We start from the raw sequence: 18,337 nt of genomic DNA, 5'->3' as shown, positions 1-18,337 counted from the left end.
TTTACGCGGGAAATCTTTCCGGCGTAAATGTCAACTAGAGGACAGGTAACCTCGAGAACCTTGAACATATCAAGTTCCAACTTTCAACGACTTGGAGGAGTCAGGGCCCTACACCATTCTGAAAACGAGACTCGCAAGATAATATTAAAATGTAAGTTCTAGTATGCACATGGGAATAGTAGTTATATATTAGAAGTACAAATCATCCCTATTTCTTCTTATCCCTGAACAAGCCCCTGGTATCAGACAAGGCCTGCGCACGTTTGGAAGGCCGACGCAGTCCCAGCTCCGCCATCTGGCTCCAGATACGCTCGTGCCGATTTTCCCATCGAACCCGTCGCTTTTCCATCTCATTCTCTGATGGTCTCCATTTGCTTTTTAGAATTCGGCGAATGGCTTCCGGGGACACTTTGAATTCCTCGGCTAGGACAGCGGTTGTGAATCGGTCAGGAGCAGTAGCATGCAAGTGTCGAATACCATCCAATGCGTCAGGGGAGAGTCGTTTGGCTGGATTCCACCCGTCTGGGAATTTTTTCTCCAGTGCTTCTTTTTGGATCTCCCATGCTTCCGGCTTCTTGGGCTTCTTGGGTACCTTTTTGGCATTGTCCTTCTTCTTCTTATCCTTATCGGACGTGGAGTTATCCTTGGCTGTCTTGGTTTCACTTTTTGATGTGGTTTTTTTTGTCGGTTTTGTCGAACCAGGCTTCATTTCTCGAGTCTGTCTTTGCTGGGCTGGCGTCGTCGCATCAGAGGTAGCTTTGGGCTCCGTCATTGACTCAGTGGTGTGGGACTCAGTTGTTATGGAGTGAGGGATATTGTTTTGAGATTGGAGGAGCAGCGAATGTGAAACGAATGGCCGGTATTGCTGGGAAGGCTGGAGCTGAAGCAGGTGGCTAGACCAGCGACGAGCAGAGGAAGAAGGCAAGTCGTGGGCCAAATGCGAGCGAAACACATTTCCTAGAACATTCGACAAGGCCAGCTTAGTCGAAGAGGCACAGTGGAACACCATCATGAAAGTAAGCAATGTGATGAAGCTGGAAAACTGAAGTCTGAAAATTGTATTGAACGGAAGAATTTCCACGTCAAGCTCATACGATAAGATAAAGAGTTCTGCCTGGATAGTCAGGCAGAAAATATTAACTAACTTAGTTAACCCTAAGTTATCTAGTTAGTGTAACTAGCCATTGTTTACATTCATTCGCAAGTTGATTGGAACAGTAAAAGAAACACACAAGAGTATCTAAGAACCATTTACAATTCGACCAAGTATAATTCAGCTCGAAATTACAGTCGAACCAAGCAATATAGACCATCGAGTACACTATGCTGTGACTATGCTGTGTTCACGTGTCTATTTACCCCGTGACACTCGAACGTCCAGGCCAACCTCGACTTTCGCTGTTGACTCCCCGGTTACTCACTAAGTATCAGACAAAGACTCAGTTGGTCTACCTCTGGCAACAAAGATTCCAAATTTAACAGTTTTTAAAGCATCACAATTCATTCAAGTCCACCATCCCATCAATTAGTTACGCCACCGCATTTAAATTGGAGCTTGGATCGCGACCCACCGGTTCATCGCAGCACTAGTGAGCTACCGCATGGAACAAACCTTGAGATCGGAGATATGCTCTGGATAACCTCAGGCGGACTTTCTGCAGACCTCAAGATCAATAAAACTCTCATGCCACCGTCTCACATTGCAAGGTGAATGGTGGATCTCACATCTACTTCGCGAGCTCCACACAGGTTCGTCGGATTCTTGTTGATCGTCTGGAATGATCAACAGTCTTAGCGTGGAATGGGCTCCATGTCTTTGTGTTTTTCCCCTCTGTCTCTGGTCTCTTTCTTTTTTACATTTCCCCACGAGATTTTGTTGTGAGAGGAGGGCATCCTTGCAGCTGACCTGGTGGACCTTAAGGAAAAAGCTGAAAGCTCTGGACCAGCCACCACTCTCCACTTAATCCAACCTCCCCCCGCCTCCTTTCAACTTTTTCCCCCTCCACGCTTTCGCATCCCCTCGAACCCTCTACAACTAGCTTTTGAATGCGAATGTGTCTGCGGATGGACATCCAACCTCGCGCGCTCAGGGGACTCTGAACCAACGCTGTAGTCCCCCGAGGTTATGGCCACCACCGCGCCAATTAGTGCTAAAAGCAAACTCGCTGGCAGCTCCCTGAAGATCACTCCGTCAAACTCTCCCGTCTTGCGCCCAGGTACTCGTTCGCTCAGCAAAGCCTCTCATCAGTCGTCTCTATCGCTGCAAACAGTCATTGGCACCACTACCACAACACCCAATGGCTTCTCAAGCCATGATCAGAGCAAGAGCTTCGCTCTTTGCGCAGGCTCCGCGGCTGTTCTTGCTGAGATCGACGATGCCGGCAATTTGAGCCAGCGCTTCTTCAGAGCTCGTCCTTCAGCCACCAGCGTCAACCCAACTTCTTCATTCTACAATCAGTCTACTCCGCCAGCTACCCCAGACCCGAAAACACGATCGTTGTCTCATATCCGATCCAACCCCCATCTCAATGTCCCAAATGGCTCTCCGTCCAGTGATGCGGGTGATGGCGGTAGCCCGCGGGTCTGGTCTTCGAGAGAAAGGGTCAAAGCAGTTACCAGCGTTTCGATCAGCCCGAACGGAAGATTCCTCGCTGTAGGAGAGGTGAGAAAGCAACAGCAGCAGCCGATTGTGGATGATTGTTCAAAAGACTAACTCTGAATAGACAGGTTATAGTCCACGAGTGCTGATATTTTCAACCGCGCGTGATACCTTACCCGACGTCCCTCTTTCTATCCTCAACGACCACACGTTTGGAATACAAAGTCTCGCCTTTAGCCCCGATTCACAGTACTTGGCTACACTCGGTAACGTGAATGATGGGTTTTTGTTTATATGGGCAATCAACCTCAAGAATGGTTCGGCCAAACTACATTCTGTCAATAAGTGCACTTCCTTCGTCCGTGACATGTGCTGGGTCGGGCAATCTCTGGTGACGTACGTTGGATGCGAGAATTAGAGCTCTCTTTCACAATCAGCTGATGTTTTCTTAGAACCGGAGTTCGTCATGTCAAGGTTTGGAGACTTCCTCCCTCCCGACCAGTATCACCGACAAAGTCACGACTGAATGTGGATGGCGCAGTCCCTTCTCCAAGTCCAGCGCCAAAAGCCCTTTCTGGAAGAAACTGTCTTTTAGGCTCGTTAAGCGACAGCACCTTCAGCTGTGCCAGCAGCATCTCCGACCAGGAAGCTGTGGTGGGCTCAGAATCCGGTGCCGTTTGCTTTCTCGATGATCGCGAAGGATCTCAAAAGCTGCAGCTTGTTATTCAAGTTGGCTTTGCTATAACCTCGTTGACTGTTGACTTTGATCGTGAGTCTATATGGCTGGGAGGACGTGGGAGGAAAATGCAACGATTATCATTCGACTTTCTGCGTTCCTCAACTCTGAATACGCCCATGTCACCAGCACGGCGCGAAAAGATTGTAGTGGATAAGAAGAGCAAAATACCTGCAATCACATGCATGGGGTCCCTCTCTTCACACTTGATCACTGTGGAAGCCAGTCGCGAAATTCACATTTATCCTATTGAGGGACTTCGAGACGAAGGTGAACAAGAGCACGGTGACACCTCGATGCCAGCTCATCGAGACCCGGTCCTTGGTATTCGTCGTCTTGATGCACCTCAATTCCCAGCGAGCTTCTTCACCTGGTCTCGCAACGGATCCGTGATCTTCTGGGATTCGTTGGGCAAATGCCTAGATTTCAAAACTCTGACCCTCGAGCAGAATTGCGAGACCGAAGATGTGGCGAATGAACTGAAAGTGCTGCGGGCCCCATTGGATGCGGAATGGTTTGTTTCTGGGGATAAATATGGAGTCCTAAGGTTTGTTTCGTCCCCTTTTTCCCTGTTGCAAATACAATACTCATCGTTATTACAGGGTTTATTCCCGTGAACCCTGGGCCTGTGCTACTGATGTTCGTGCCCACGGAGCCGAGATCACAGACATCGCTATCCATTCAATAGGCGAGCCCTGCCTGATCGCATCTGCAGGACGAGATCGGATGGTGCAACTCTTTCAAAAGACCGAGTCAGGTTTGGATCTAATCCAAACGATGGACGACCATGTTGGGGCAGTCAACCAGCTGATGTTCATGAACGATGGCGAAAGACTGCTCTCAAGCTCTGCAGATCGCACAATTCTAGTACGAGAGCGTGCGACTCGCGAGGAAGACGGCGCGACCTCAGTTGCGTACATTATTTCCAGAGTCATCACTCTGAAAGCCTCCCCAGTCTCGATGACTTTTTGCCCTGATGATCCAAATATCCTTTTTGTGTCCACCATGGACCGCTGCATTTCGAAGTTCGACATACCTTCAGGTCGACAAATACATTGTTTCAAAGCATCCGACTCCGAGGCCACTGACGCCGTTATCATGAGTGCCCTGACTGTTGCTCCTGAGATCCCAGGCCAAAGCCCAAAACTACTGGTTGGAGTTTCTGGCACGGACAAGTCAATCAGAGTATATGATCTTGAAAGAGATCAATTGCTGACTGGAGAGTTTGGCCACACAGAGGGTGTCAGCGACGTGATGCTGTTAGAGCTACCTAATCGAGAGGACGACATGCCCCCCTAAGCGAAATCTCATTTCCGCTGGTATAGATGGTATAGTCATGATCTGGGATCTCTCGGTTCAACCACAACCACCTCCAGAGTCGGGTCAGGGCCGCGATGAAGATGGCCCTTCAAAAGAGGCCACAGCAGCGAAACCACCACTTCGAAAGGTGCTTTCTCGTAGCGAATTGGCTGGCTTCCAAAGACCTGACAATCCAAGCCCTCTTGGAACTCCTACGCCTGCACGCGAACTCTCCCCGACCTTAACTCGTAAGATGTCCAAATTGTCTCTCACGCCCTCAAACCTGAAGAACCATTCCCTAGCCCAGACACCATCACCTCCCAATCGTCGCTCACCAACTGTCTTCACTCCAACCGAGCCAACCCGCCGATCACCGTCTCCCGTTAGCCCAAAGTCGAGGCCTTCAGTCGCCAAAAAGCCCCACGGTACGCGGAGTACCAGTCGTCGCATCTCTTCAGACTTCCGTTCACGCGCCAAACCCTCCCACCGGAGCGAATTCGGGAGTCTTGAAATGTCAACCGAGCAAGTGTGTCGAACACTACGGGCGTACCGAAAGAAGCTCAATGGCTCCGGGCAACAAGTTCTGGCGCAGAAGGATCTAGAGCGAGAATTGACTCTGACTCTCCGGGCTGTTAATGCCCGATCTATGAATAGCGACGAAAGCGCCGAGACCGAGACTGATAGCAGTGGCAAAGATCTTGATCGCAAACCCAGCTATTCATCCATCTCTTCTCGCTCGCCGCATTATCCACGTCACGCGCCATCCACTCCTCTTCTCCGCCAGAAGAATTTGCGACAAGTTTCGAGAAGTCGTTCATATGACGCGAATGCGGATGAATTATAATCGGGTCAATGACCTTTCATCTCATTTTTCTTTCTCATCATCAAAAGCCCTTCTGCATTAGTGGACTTTTCTGCTCTCCTTTCCCTTTTCTTCTTCACTTCTGTATGAAGTGTTGCATTGCGGGCGTTACTATTCTCTTTTTCCATTTTGCCTTTGCTGATCAAAGTGCAACACCATTTTCTCTCGCTGGATTTCCCTTTTCAGATCAATCTCAGATGATTCGGTCCTGACTTTCTTTCTTCATTTCTCCTTTTTCATCTTGTTTCTTTTCACTTCATCTTTCTTTTCTTGTCTATCGTGTAGGTGACTCACTCGATATTCTTACCTTTTCTTCTGATGATACCCATATTGCTTTGAGGCAGCTTAGATCATGTCTCTCGGTCTATATTTTATCCTTTTAAAGCATACATTTATTCAGACAATGCATCCAATATTTCAATCTAGTATTACGAGTCCATACTTTATATATTCACATTCCAGGGCGTAGATTGATTTTAGGAAAATGGTCTTTTGCATAACCACCTGGTTAATAGCAACCTTGCTATAAGTTGTAACTTATCTTTTGAACTTATACCTAGCAATATGGGTAGGCAGGTGCCCATATTGCTTTTAAGGCAGCTTAGATCATGTCTCATTCTACTTCTGCCTCAATGACAACCTTGTCATTGAGGCAGAAGTAGGATCTAATCTTGCTTTTCGACTGAGTATCCAGAAATAAAACTCACTCCAACAAGAAACTTTTCATATTTCATCAAGGTTGAATGAAACTCACGGTGTCAATACACCTGTAGAGAATTGAAGTGAATTGAAAACTTGACACAAATCAAATATTGTACACTAAATGTGCGTAGTGAGAAAAGAAGCTGTTCAAGGGGAATCAATAATAAAATCCAGTAAATCGAATTCAACATTTTATAGCTGATGGATACCAGCATGAAGAAAGGGACCATAGTCAATAAACCATTCAACGCCCACGACTACTTATGAATACGCTGCGTAGGAAGGAAATTACCAACAATCATGGATGGACTAGACGTTGTCAGTATATGCTAATGCACGGCGTTAGAATTCTCTCCGGGGGCCGATCTTACATATTATGATTATCACGGCGGATTGTAAATGAGAAACAGCATTGAATGCCATCGCCCGTTGAATCTGTGTTGGGACTTTTCAACGTACAGCTGGTGAGCATTGCTTTTTGTGTATTGTCAAAGGCGATGGCACCGAATTTCTCCCAGTAGCTGACTAGCTGATCTTCGACGATGATTTCGTGAATGGCAAGTTTTCCCTGGAAAAGTTAGTAGCTCGTTCATATACCTCGCTTTAAGTTAGTTAGATACTCACATCGCGTAGACTTTCAATTGGCACATCGATTAATTGCGCCATTTCATTGTTACCGCGGAAAATCTCGCCCGTTCTTCGCCAGCAACAAGCAGGGATAGCCATACTAGCAAAGACACGATCATACTCCATCAGACTGCGCTCAAACCACATCTCGACCAGGATCAATTCGATATCAGTGAGGCTTTGCATGCGTTCCCGAAACTTCGGCCGGAACTTGTCGAGCTGTCGGAGAATCTTTTGCCGAGATGATTGGTGCATGTTCTTTTCCATGTACTGGTTCAATCTGGCGTATCCCTTGACATAGTTGAATGGTTTCAGGAGTCCGGCATCATACTTCGCCTTCAAAAGCTTGTTCATACGTTCCTCTGGAGGGTCTGATCCTGACGGATCTGCGGCGGTCATGTAGTATGTCTCGCGGGCCTTGTCATTCCCTACGGTAGATGTGGGTCGCTGAATAGAGTCACCTTGTGGTGGCTGGTTATGCGCCGGAGGTGCGAGCTGTGATGGCTGGATCCCGTTTGGTGCACTCAATGAATTATTCATCGAGCTCATCAGGGATGGATCCGAGTAGATGCCATTCATATTTTGATCAGGGAAAATCGCACCGTCGTCCAAAAGACTGTTGCTGAGAAAATCACCAAGCAAGTTGTATTCATTAGTAACCTCTGGGGCATTGAACATGTAGGACGGATGGAGTGAGTGCATGTCTTGAAACTGGTTTTGTCCACCCATCCAGTCATTGTACGCCATCACTAGATATTCCCAAGTCAGCGGAATCCACTCACGAAAACCTCCATCGCAAGATAGGCTTACTTGACTGAGAGTTAGCATCAAGGCCTTGACCAGACGAAGTGATATTCTCTGGTTGGACTGTGGAAGGGGGTATTCCCATTGCACCGTCCGCGAGGATTTGCTGACCGGCAGCATCCGAGACGTCGACACTTCGAGGCATATTTGAAACGTTGACCAGATCATTATTGGACGAGGCTTCCTCGTCCGCTGTCGATTCGGGTTCACGGCGTTTCGTGGGTTCTCTGGGCTCGTCGTGGCATAAATGTCCGATATTGCGCTTTATACATCGGGTACAAGGCCGTTCCTACACAAGTCGTCACCGGTCAGCAGGGAGATCATCTCATACAGAAGGCCACTAACAGCCAGCTGCATAGGCCATGTCACGAAGAATCAGAAATCAAACGGGGAAGAGGTCGTACCGAATCACAAGTCATATGCTGTCCCACGCGACCACCAAGTCTTCAGTTAGCCAACCCGCTTCTTCGGATGGGATTCCCGCCACCGACAGGTAGCGAGATTGATTCACTTGGGGAAACCCGGGGGTTGCGCAGGGATCTGATAGTATTGAATCTTTAAAATTGAGAAGCTTACCGAGCGACGACAATAGACGCAAGCTGGGAAAAGAGAGAAACTATTAGCCCATGGCATGTTCTTCGAAGTCCCTAGCCCCCGCGGGGAGAGCGCAACACAGCGCATAGCGGGGGAAAAGCTCCGTGAGAGATAGAGCATAGAACCCCTGTCGCATACGCAGGCGCAAATGAACAACTCACCATGATTGACTTTGCGACGCTTCTTTGGGCTGGAATGACTACCAGAGCCAGTAGTTTCGGATTTGACCGCAGCAGCAGCCGGAGAGTCCTTGACGCGCGCATCCCTCCCTGCGTCGCCTTTGGACTTGGCAGGTTTGTCGGAAGTATTCTTATCAGTCATTTTGGGTTGAATTGTATTGTATTTATAAGAACCGGTTTAAATGGCTGCCTGCAGACATTGCAGAAGTGAAGTGTAAAAGAAACGTGGATGTGAAATGAAGAAGAGTTGAAATGTGGGGGAGAAATCGGGACTCCAAAAAAGCGGAGTCACTTCCCCTCCGATCTGCTCCGTTAAGCATTCAAGCAGTTAAGCAGCTCAATCAGTGTAGAGTTGTAGAATTGTATAACTGAAAAGAGAAATAGGATAATAAAAGATGATATGTTACATTCTATATTTTGTTCTACTTAAAAATGCGCAGGTTTCTAAATGTATGATAGCAATATCATACTGGAGTAGCTACAATATCAGACAACTACTCATCTATTAAGTAGAAGCATCATGAGTATACATAGTACACACTGCCGAGTGGATATTTAGTATACCTATACTACCCAGTATATAGGTATCTACACAAATATTAATACTCCCGAGTCCAAATATTTAAACCAGTCTTAGTCCCCGCTGCCAGTGGTAACCCTTCATGTAATGTCATCTCATCCCCCATCCCAGAAGCATTCAAATTTCTCCAAAAAACCGCAGAACCAGGCACAGCATGAACAGTAAGCCCTTCCAAATCACGACAATCAATAAAATCACACCAGTACGAGTTTCGAAGCTTCTGATCAATCTGAATCCGAGGAAATCTAGTTCCACAATTATCACAGTCCGCTTCCAGAGTGACGAAAAAGGTTGATGCTCGATTCGCGCTAGGATGAACTCGTCCATCAAACCAATCGTAATGAGCACTATATTTCTCGCCTTGCTTGTAGGCTGTGATTTGCAGGTTTTCGACCTGTCGCTGATTAACAAGGCCCTGGATCTCAGATGCTCGTTCTCTAATGCATTGAGATACCGGGTCGTTCAAAGGGATGAAGGCGCTTCTGCTGGTTCGATCTTGATCTAGGACTTTGGCGCCGTTGCTATCAAGGACGAGGGATGGTTGGAGTATGTCTTGCCTAGAATGTGTAAGTATATCTTTAAACTCGAGGTTCAGAGTTTTTCGTGATCCATATAGATCCGCTTACCCCTCGTTGATAAGATATTCACGCTCCTCCGGCGATAGAAACCCTTCTATATGCATCATGAAGGGCTCGTACATGAGGATCCGTGTTGTATAATTTGATTTCCGGCAATCTGGGACAATCGCACTGTCTGACTTGCGCCTCAACCATTGGAGAGAAGGCCATGAGCTGTCACTTTCGGCATGGTATTGGGAGAATAATATCCCAGTCAAAAGAGATATTCCACAGCACAACGCCAATGACCAATTCCAAGAGCTAGGGATTCGCGAGACTTGCGAGTTGGCCATATCGTATTTGATTCAATCATCAGGCAAAATACATAGAGAAGTATCATCGCAGGACCATGGATTTGGGCTGTTTATATTCCGTGTCCACCTGTCCACTGACGTGGGGGCCAACTTGCTAGCGGAGCCTTCAAGTATACCTATACTTGAAGGCTTAATGTACAAAGGGACGTGGAGCCAATACCTCTGTAGATGTGTAGACACATCTTCAAAAATAGCTATCAGTAGATCTAGTAGATCTGAGCTGACAGAAGTTTACGTGACAAGCTTGACTCTGTACTCTCGTGCTGTTTTCCACGGTAGCAAGTCCTTGAAAAAGAGTGCACTCTCCTCTCTCGATCCTAGTTGAACCTTTTCAGCTTCAACTTGAAGTTGCTACTTTGACAGATAGGATAAGAATATTTGAATGGAAAACAATATGTTCGTCCACATAGTTCTCAATGCATGGAGTACTCAAAACTTGGAGCTGGTACATAACAATCAACCAAAAGCCACAGTGGACTGTATCCCGAGGCAAAAGGCAGCACTTGGGCGACGAAAAGCACGAGGTTGATATCGTGTACCTAACAGTACAGCCCTCACGATCTGTTTAGATGTGATACAGTGCCTGTGTGTTGATGCTGCGGCGAAACCTCGGACGCAGTCTAAGCTGATGTGCGCGGCTCACATGTAGCGAAGCGATCTGACCGCACTAACAATGATTGGAGCCTCGGGAGATGGACTGATGGCCAACCATACCATAATTACAATTACTGCAAATCTCAATCCTTCGGGCTTTGTGATTTCACATGTGCTCTTCGCACAGACGGTCAATAGAGAAAATGGATAGACAACCCCAGCCGCGCACGCTCAAAATCTGCCAGATCTTGGAGTTCATCAAATGAGCCGCGGATTCAATCATTCGAGTACAGATCTAATGCCGCTTGTGATCGGGTGAGGGCTTCTCTCAGCCCTGTAAGCGGGGTGATGTTGTTTTGCATGGATTGGAGATGGCCGTGGAGTTGCTTCATCAGGGTCTGGATCTCCGGGTCGTCGTCCCACTAGGTAATTGTCAACGCAATTGAGTCACAGCAAACGCAATTCCGGTAGATCGTACCTCGTTTAGATCCACCTGATTATCTTTCCCATCTACTAGGGTAAATTCAGAGGATGGGCCATCTTGTGTTTCCTCGGGATTGTCCAGTTGTCGGAGAACGGGATGTTCCTGCAGATGAGGTTTAGCTAGGCATTCGACTCCAGGTCAAACTTGTTTCCCCTACTTTCTTCATTTGTCGTTTCCTTTCAGCATCCGCTCTCTTGGCGTTCTTGTCCATTTCATGTAATGCTGTCTTTTCGCTGGCTAGAAGTGCCTGTTCCTTGGCTATTTCGGATTTCAAAAGATTGATACTATCACTCATGATGGACAGATTGGCTTCGAGGGATTGCTAGAGGCTGTTTAGCGAAGGGTTTCTTCTGTTTTCTTGATAACTAACGCAACACGTACATGCTCATTGAGCGCAGACTCGAAATCAAAATTCGAGTCTTTGGTGATAGGAGGGAATGGCATTCGCGGTAATCGCTTTTCGAGACTGTTGATCAGGTATTAACTCTCGTGCCGCTCTCCTTTGAAATAACGCATTAAGGAGTGATTCATTTGTAGACGTACTTGCGCACCACGGCCTGCACCGCAGTCTGGGCCTCGATTCGCTTTTGCTCATTCTTATTACGCATAATCACCGGTCTCTCCAGTGAATGAAATAGCTCGCGGACCTTTTCCTGGACCGGTTCTGGAAGAGGTGCCCATTTCGTCTTGATGGTTTTCTCGGGGACGCGACGAACTTGCGGCTTCAGATGAGCATATCGTTTAGATAGATTCTCTAAATTCTCGTTCTCGGTCGTGCGCTTTCGTTTGGGTGGCATTTTGGGCGTAACGAAATGATGGGTGGTGAATGTTGATGAAGTGAAATGCAATTCGCTGCAATGCGGAGTTTGGCGCGTCGGCCGAAAAACAAAGTGGGCCACGCGCACTCCACAGACTCGCAGTGTAGATCCCTCAACCCAAAATAGTGGATTAAGATAGAATAAATTGCGTGAAATGTGTCAAATAGAAGTCGTTTTATTGATAATACTATCAGTAATAACTATGGGTCTTTCAATTTTATGTATTCGTCATTGGACAGAGTGCAAATCAAGTATTGGACACTCTGACGAGAGTAGCAGGACCCGGTCCATACTAAACCTCAATATATGCGGTATGATAAATGACAGCAGAGCAACAAGGTATCGAAAATTAAACAGAGCAACCGCAAGAATGTCCGCCCTAAACGTGCATGGTATATATGTAAATATAAATGTAACGCCTCTGCCTGAGCGCGTCTTCCCAACCTGCCCAACCGCAAACTCGCTAACCCGATAACCCGCTCGAAAACCGAGAAGATACGCCTGAATCTCCCAAGTAGTGCGTCAAATGAAACATTATAAAGTCATGATCACGTCAGAAATAGAAAGGACTGAGTCCATATTATCGTGGCATAATCAGACCATTGATGCCCTTCATTTCTACCATTTGTCTCTGCAAGATTTCATTGCCGCGTAGAAGTTCTTCGAGCCAGTCAGCAGCCTGAGTTAACATAGCACTCTTGCTAAAACCACCTCCACGGAGTCCCGGAACAAGACAGCAGAGATCATCGAAGCCCTGCCGAATGAGATTGCGTCGTTTTTGTTCTGAGAGGATATGGTTGGTTCGCTTCTGCTCCTCTGAGAGGTTCTCACGAGGGTTTTTGCTATTTGGAGTGAGTCTCGTCTTGGCCGATGAGTTTGTCGCAGTGGAGGCACGGCGCGCCTTGGCATTACTTGGGGTCCTGGATTTTCGAACTAGTCTGGCGTCCTCTTCATCTGACGGGATTTCATCCTCTTTGATTATCCGTTGACGTTTACGAGGCTGAGAAGGGTCTTCTGTTTCGGCGTTGCGGAGGATGGCTCGCTGAGCATGTGCAGCGGCCATTCGTTCCGGGGTCGTTGGACGAGTATTGGCTGCACTGGCCTGTGGCTCGAAGCAGTCCAGATGTTCGAGAAGGTCACGCGTGCGAGTTTCCATGTCTGGTTGATCAGGCGGGGCAATATACCCTTGATCCATAAAGCTGTTATCGGAGCCCCAATGCAAGCCCCGCACTTTCCGAGATGGATGTTGATCTTCGGGAATGGGGTCTCGAACATCGAAAAGCATCTCGGAAGTATGGAACCCCGTTGGCAGTTGAGCTCGAGTAGGCGAGGAACTTGATGCCTGTGCAACGCCCACGGGATGTGAAGCACGTCGAGCCTGTGATGAAAGAGGCTGACCAGCGAAAGCTTGCTGCGCCAGCGCAGAGCCGATTTCAGCTCCATTCATACCGTTCTGGTGATAGAGCATGGAGGCAGCTGCATAAACGTCGTGACCAGTACCATTCCCAGCCATCATAGCCGGCTTGAAGGGTTGCTGCTGGAAGGATGGTTGAGAAAGCGATGTCGTTGAGCCCTCGAAGGTCGGTGGAAGTTCACTGGACCAATCAAAATGGATCCCCGAGGACTTATCTTGCTGGCTACGAAGCCAAAAGTCATTTGAAAAGCTAGAAGAGTTCATGGTGGTGAAAAAATTGTCGAGCATATTGGATTCGTTATCATCAAGAAGAGATGGGCCCGGGGGTAAGGCGGGCGCCTGTTCAAATGGGGTATCCATCGGTGCAAGAAATGAGTCTTTTTGAGTAAGAATGTTAGTTGAGAGATGACAAAAGATGACCAAAGATAAGGCATTTTCACACTGGAACGAATGTAACAGAAGAAACCAAATGGAATGAAACTTACAACCAAATGGGCCCGCGGATGGAGGGGAGGTTCGTCCCGTATGTGTATGTACTTCAGGACCGGGAGCATTCATGATCACAAGCGTTAAGGGAGATGAAAGAAGGAAATAGAGGAAAGGATCGGGTCAGAAAGTATCGCACTGGGCGATCAAAGACAGCGATGACGAGAACCAAGCGATCATGCCTCGTGAAAATCCGGGGAACCAATATGAATGTGTGATATAAGATTGAGACGAAAGAAGATCTGCGTTCACCGACTTGGACTTTGGCGGAGAATATCGGAATCAGGACAACGGCAGATACAGACTAAGTGGATATAAAAGAAAGACTCAATAAACAGAACAGGAGGATTATGATGATGAGGAGGAGGAGTAGAGAAGAGAAAAAGCTGGGGAAAGTTGGAGTTGTGGAGTGTCTTTCATCGTCAACATCGCACCGGATCACATGCAAATTTTCCGCGGTCGCGTGACGTAACGTAAGGAGTTTACCGTACCGTATTGATTTGTATGGTCAACCTGTCGTTTAGTGAGGAGAATAGTAGGTATTATGTGTATTGTATTGTACGATCGGACAACGGTGACTCGGCATCTTCCACCTGCAATTGCATGGTCTACTCGTGTGTACTTTTGAACTTATCTGAATTAGGTGCATATTCATGTACTTCTAGGTATTTATATAGATTAGTTTACTAGAACTCTAGAACTCGGACCGTGTGAAGTGTGCATCTCATCCTCATTTCATCCCATCCCATCCCATCCCATCCCATTCCATTCCACCGTGGCCCACGGTCCGACAAGCCCCGCAAAACCTCTTTTTCATATCGCGGATGATCGTCGCTTTTGCTTTCCCTGACCCCTGAAGAATTCACCCACTCACTTTTCACCTTGCGGGGGATTCTTCCGCTTGAAGGGCCGAGGTTCATTCTACATACATTATCTCGTCACACACACACACACATATCCACGGTTGATCTCTTTCAAGTTTCCTTCTTCCCAAAAAAAGACCGTGCAGGAGGATCGAGACCGAGAGGATCCCTTTCTCCTCTCTTTCTCTCCTTCTCTCAGACAAACCCCAATACTACCCAAATTTCGGTCTGTTTTTGCAAGTTCTCGGTCAAACCCACTGGAAGTTTATCTTGATTACCAACTTCCCCTTCCCCCTGGCCCTACACCTGACAATCTCATTTTATTGGTGACACGCGTGAATCGAGACGTGACGACCCTGACACCTTGGCGCGCCGTTATACTCGGCTGCGATGCTTATCCGAGTCCCCCGCCGATCAGGATATGCTTACCGGCACAATGGATCCTGTCGTCCGACTTAATCTCCATGATAGACATTTTAGGGCCCGGGTTGTTCAACCGTAAGTTATCTTTCCATGAGGGGTAAAACAAAAGAGAACCATTGGGTTTACAAGACCCGTGGGAATCGGGTGGGAACTATTTTGCTGATCCAGTTCCAGTATCCTTCGCGCATACGCATTAGGATATCTCTCCGCGGTAACCCCAAAATTCCTCTCATACGTGCGACGACTAGGCTCAAGAAACTGGGATTCTAATCAAAAACTTTTTGAGGTATGTTTCGAGTCATTCATTTATTTGAGATCATCCAAGTTTCCAGTCTCCCCGCCTCCTGCTCAATTGATTGTATCTCTTTTGCTATGAAGTGACCTCTGAAAGTTGAGCTGACCCGTTAAACTGTATAGTTGACACAGGTTCTAGCCGGGCCTTTGCGTATCAACAGCTTTCCAACTTTCTGTGCTGCTTTGGTTGGGGGCTCGACCTTTTTACCGGCGCTGTTGTATCGAGTATTGATCTCGATCAAAGGCAAGGGTCGTACTGCAAGTGACTTGCAATTATCTCCGCCTTTGCGTCGATTAATCCAGTTTGTTACTGCATTTATATCAGCATGGCTCAGTTTTCACTTATTGAACAAAACCCGTGGGGTTTCGCAGAAAGACGTAAGTGACAAAGAACTGGCCGTCGGTCAAGATGACCCTCGAAAGGTCCCTGCCGAAGCGCTGGCGCGACCACCACGTCCAGAGCTGGTTGGGAGGACAATGGATCTCACTCTTTTCACGGTCACAAGAGCCGTAGACGTGGTCGCGTGTTTAGCATGGGGTCGTTGGCGCCGTCATCGTGCATCACAGAACCGTTGGACCCTTGTTGAATCAATAGCACCTGGTCTGGCAGATGCTGGGGTATTTGCCATGAGTGCAGCTGTAGTCATGTGGGCTTGGTTTTATCTCCCGGAAAGACTACCTCGAAGTTATGAGAAATGGATTGGAGAGGTCGCCAAGGTTGACTCACGCTTGATCGAGGCTCTTCGTCGTGCTCGCAGAGCGGTTTTTGTATACGGAAAGGATACAGGCCAAGCTCCTCTGATGGAATCTATGTGCAAAGACTATAATTGGCCCATAGAATGGGGAGACCCAGTCAAGACAATCCCCATTCCTTGCGAAATGGTACATATGGGCTGTGGCCCTAACTGTGAGATCCACGCGGTTTCCCGCTTTGCTAGAACCTTCAAGTTTGCTTGTGCAACCTACATCCCATTACAGATTGTTCTTCGCCTACGAGGGTTGAAGAGCCCTGCGGTTATCATCCGGGCTATTTCTGAGGGTGCCCAGTCATCTGCCTTCCTTGCTTCCTTCGTGAGCCTCTTTTATTACGGGGTCTGCCTGTCACGAACCCGACTTGGTCCTAAGATCTTTGACAAGAACACAGTCACTCCGCAGATGTGGGATTCCGGTCTCTGCGTAGGTGCAGGATGCCTTATGTGTGGTTGGAGTGTTTTGGTTGAAAAGGCGCGGAAGCGCCAAGAGCTGGCATTGTTTGTGGCCCCTCGAGCTGCAGCAACGGTGCTGCCACGGTTGTATGATAAAAAGGTATGTTTTATTCCCGCGTCTCCCGGTCCGCGTGGGTTACACAGTTTAGTCTTCTTTCGAGCCTCGGCGGTTCTCTTGAAACTTTGAAAATAGTCATGCGATACTAATCATTTTGCCATGAACAGTATTATTACCGCGAGCATATTGCCTTTGCAACAAGTGCTGCTATTCTTATTACTTGTCTTCGTGAAAGACCTCGTTTGGTTCGGGGGCGTCTTCGGTCGTCTTGCCAACAGCTTGTTGAACTAATGACCTTCGAGCAATATTTGGGCAACCTAAATAGGTGTCTAGTGTTTGTATTATTATTATTATTCCCTACGAGTTTACAGATCGGCTTGGATTTTTTTTAAAATGTTTTAATTATAATTTGTACCAATAGAATCTCAAGGGTATCAATACCTACCTGAGTATTCCCAACACAAGTCACTTCCTATTTCTATCATTAGTTTTAGTACGTAAAATATATCACTTCAATAACCACTTTTTAGGACGACTCCTGGTAATGTATCCACTTCTGCAGAGCAATTCATGAAAGCTAGTAAATAGCTCCTGACCAGAGAAAGAGCCAATTTGTCTCATGAGTATCTCAGATGGTAGTTAATGAGTATGCCCCGATGAGGCTCTTTTCGGGATCTTCGGGGATTGAAAATAGCACGTGATATGCTTTATCGATAAAAGAATCACATGATCAATTCAATTGCAATCGTCCGCGCCGCATGATCGACGCCGTTGTTGAATCTCAAACCATCAGATCATGTTTCGTGGACTATTGCCCTCCTGGGGGCGCTGTGCACTGACTGGAACTATCCCACAGCGCCCCGTATATCTTCGAAGAGGGATCTTTGAAGCAGAGAGGAGGTATTTCTCAGGCAATTCGATCTTGCGTGCACAACGCCATGCCTCCGCAGCACCATTCAACACGCCGCAATCGCAGCAGCGCAACACTTCCACTATGTGAGTTGAAGCTCCAGCTGGCAATTCAGCCCTGTGGGAAATCAACCAAGTAATAATAACCGGTCAATTCTCTAGGTATTATACCATTAGTCTTATTCTCGGAACCGTTGCTTTGGCCTACGGCTCAGTTCCTCTCTACAAAATGGTTAGCAAAACACACATGCTCTTAGAAATCTCTCGAATTCACCTATCCTAACTCAAGATCTTTTCAATTACAGATCTGCCAGCAAACAGGCTGGGGCGGTCAGCCAATTCTCACCCACCGCAATGGCGACGGCGATACCGCAGCCCGAGTGACGCCCGTAACAGACTCTCGACGTCTCCGTATCACTTTCAATGGTTCCGTTTCTGACGTGCTCCCATGGAAATTTACACCTCAGCAACGAGAGGTGCGCGTGCTGCCAGGAGAAACCGCGCTGGCATTCTACACAGCGACGAACAAGGGCCCGCAGGATATCATTGGAGTAGCCACGTACAGTGTGACTCCGGGCCAGGTGGCTCCTTATTTCAGCAAGATCCAGTGTTTCTGCTTTGAGGAGCAAAAACTTAATGCCGGAGAGTCGGTAGATATGCCTGTGTTCTTTTATATCGACCCGGACTTTGCTACGGATCCAAACATGAAGGGCATTGATACTATCACTTTGTCTTATACTTTCTTCAGTAAGAACCATCTGACCCTGCTATTTGTTGCTGATTTCGCCGGCTGACACACCTTGTAGAAGCAAAATATGATGACAATGGAGTTTTGACGCCCATTCCATCATGATATGCTACACTGTCAAAGACCCT

The 18,337-nt window shown here is 47.5% G+C and overlaps 7 protein-coding genes across 7 annotated transcripts; 2 read left to right on the top strand and 5 right to left on the bottom strand.

Annotated features, from left to right (window-relative positions):
• Positions 1 to 208: 208 nt before the first annotated feature.
• On the bottom strand, positions 209 to 1,009 carry rrg9 (mitochondrial ribosome assembly protein RRG9; the record flags this gene model as incomplete). Its single annotated transcript, XM_056640614.1, has 1 exon — positions 209 to 1,009. The coding sequence occupies one exon, from the start codon at positions 1,007 to 1,009 to the stop codon at positions 209 to 211; it is 801 nt and encodes a 266-aa protein (XP_056506371.1).
• A 1,116-nt stretch (positions 1,010 to 2,125) lies between these two features.
• On the top strand, positions 2,126 to 5,478 carry N7469_001693 (WD40 repeat domain-containing protein; the record flags this gene model as incomplete). Its single annotated transcript, XM_056640613.1, has 5 exons — positions 2,126 to 2,662; positions 2,724 to 2,995; positions 3,052 to 3,882; positions 3,938 to 4,520; positions 4,600 to 5,478. The coding sequence occupies 5 exons, from the start codon at positions 2,126 to 2,128 to the stop codon at positions 5,476 to 5,478; spliced, it is 3,102 nt and encodes a 1,033-aa protein (XP_056506370.1).
• Positions 5,479 to 6,496: 1,018 nt separating this feature from the next.
• Positions 6,497 to 8,544, bottom strand: acuM (gluconeogenesis transcription factor RDS2; the record flags this gene model as incomplete). Its single annotated transcript, XM_056640612.1, has 7 exons — positions 6,497 to 6,507; positions 6,658 to 6,766; positions 6,823 to 7,574; positions 7,636 to 7,918; positions 8,034 to 8,051; positions 8,206 to 8,228; positions 8,385 to 8,544. 7 exons carry the CDS (start codon positions 8,542 to 8,544, stop codon positions 6,497 to 6,499), a joined length of 1,356 nt encoding a protein of 451 aa, XP_056506369.1.
• A 457-nt stretch (positions 8,545 to 9,001) lies between these two features.
• On the bottom strand, positions 9,002 to 9,664 carry N7469_001691 (uncharacterized protein; the record flags this gene model as incomplete). The annotated part of the gene is made up of 2 exons (XM_056640611.1): positions 9,002 to 9,539; positions 9,609 to 9,664. The coding sequence occupies 2 exons, from the start codon at positions 9,662 to 9,664 to the stop codon at positions 9,002 to 9,004; spliced, it is 594 nt and encodes a 197-aa protein (XP_056506368.1).
• Positions 9,665 to 10,782: 1,118 nt separating this feature from the next.
• On the bottom strand, positions 10,783 to 11,788 carry N7469_001690 (uncharacterized protein; the record flags this gene model as incomplete). The annotated part of the gene is made up of 5 exons (XM_056640610.1): positions 10,783 to 10,929; positions 10,986 to 11,093; positions 11,149 to 11,313; positions 11,373 to 11,457; positions 11,535 to 11,788. 5 exons carry the CDS (start codon positions 11,786 to 11,788, stop codon positions 10,783 to 10,785), a joined length of 759 nt encoding a protein of 252 aa, XP_056506367.1.
• Positions 11,789 to 12,389: 601 nt separating this feature from the next.
• On the bottom strand, positions 12,390 to 13,781 carry N7469_001689 (basic helix-loop-helix domain-containing protein; the record flags this gene model as incomplete). Its single annotated transcript, XM_056640609.1, has 2 exons — positions 12,390 to 13,600; positions 13,709 to 13,781. 2 exons carry the CDS (start codon positions 13,779 to 13,781, stop codon positions 12,390 to 12,392), a joined length of 1,284 nt encoding a protein of 427 aa, XP_056506366.1.
• Positions 13,782 to 15,008: 1,227 nt separating this feature from the next.
• On the top strand, positions 15,009 to 18,314 carry N7469_001688 (cytochrome c oxidase assembly protein; the record flags this gene model as incomplete). The annotated part of the gene is made up of 9 exons (XM_056640608.1): positions 15,009 to 15,070; positions 15,170 to 15,281; positions 15,413 to 16,594; positions 16,720 to 16,797; positions 16,974 to 17,045; positions 17,409 to 17,548; positions 17,624 to 17,693; positions 17,767 to 18,208; positions 18,268 to 18,314. The coding sequence occupies 9 exons, from the start codon at positions 15,009 to 15,011 to the stop codon at positions 18,312 to 18,314; spliced, it is 2,205 nt and encodes a 734-aa protein (XP_056506365.1).
• Positions 18,315 to 18,337: the final 23 nt, after the last annotated feature.

Source organism: Penicillium citrinum (assembly GCF_028827155.1).
Source record: "Penicillium citrinum strain IBT 23319 chromosome Unknown utg000001l:1.0-4955037.0:1.0-4956770.0, whole genome shotgun sequence".
In the NCBI taxonomy this organism is placed as follows: Eukaryota; Fungi; Ascomycota; class Eurotiomycetes; order Eurotiales; family Aspergillaceae; genus Penicillium; species Penicillium citrinum.
Note: the sequence above shows the minus strand (reverse complement) of the source record. Positions and strands in the feature narration are given on the sequence as shown.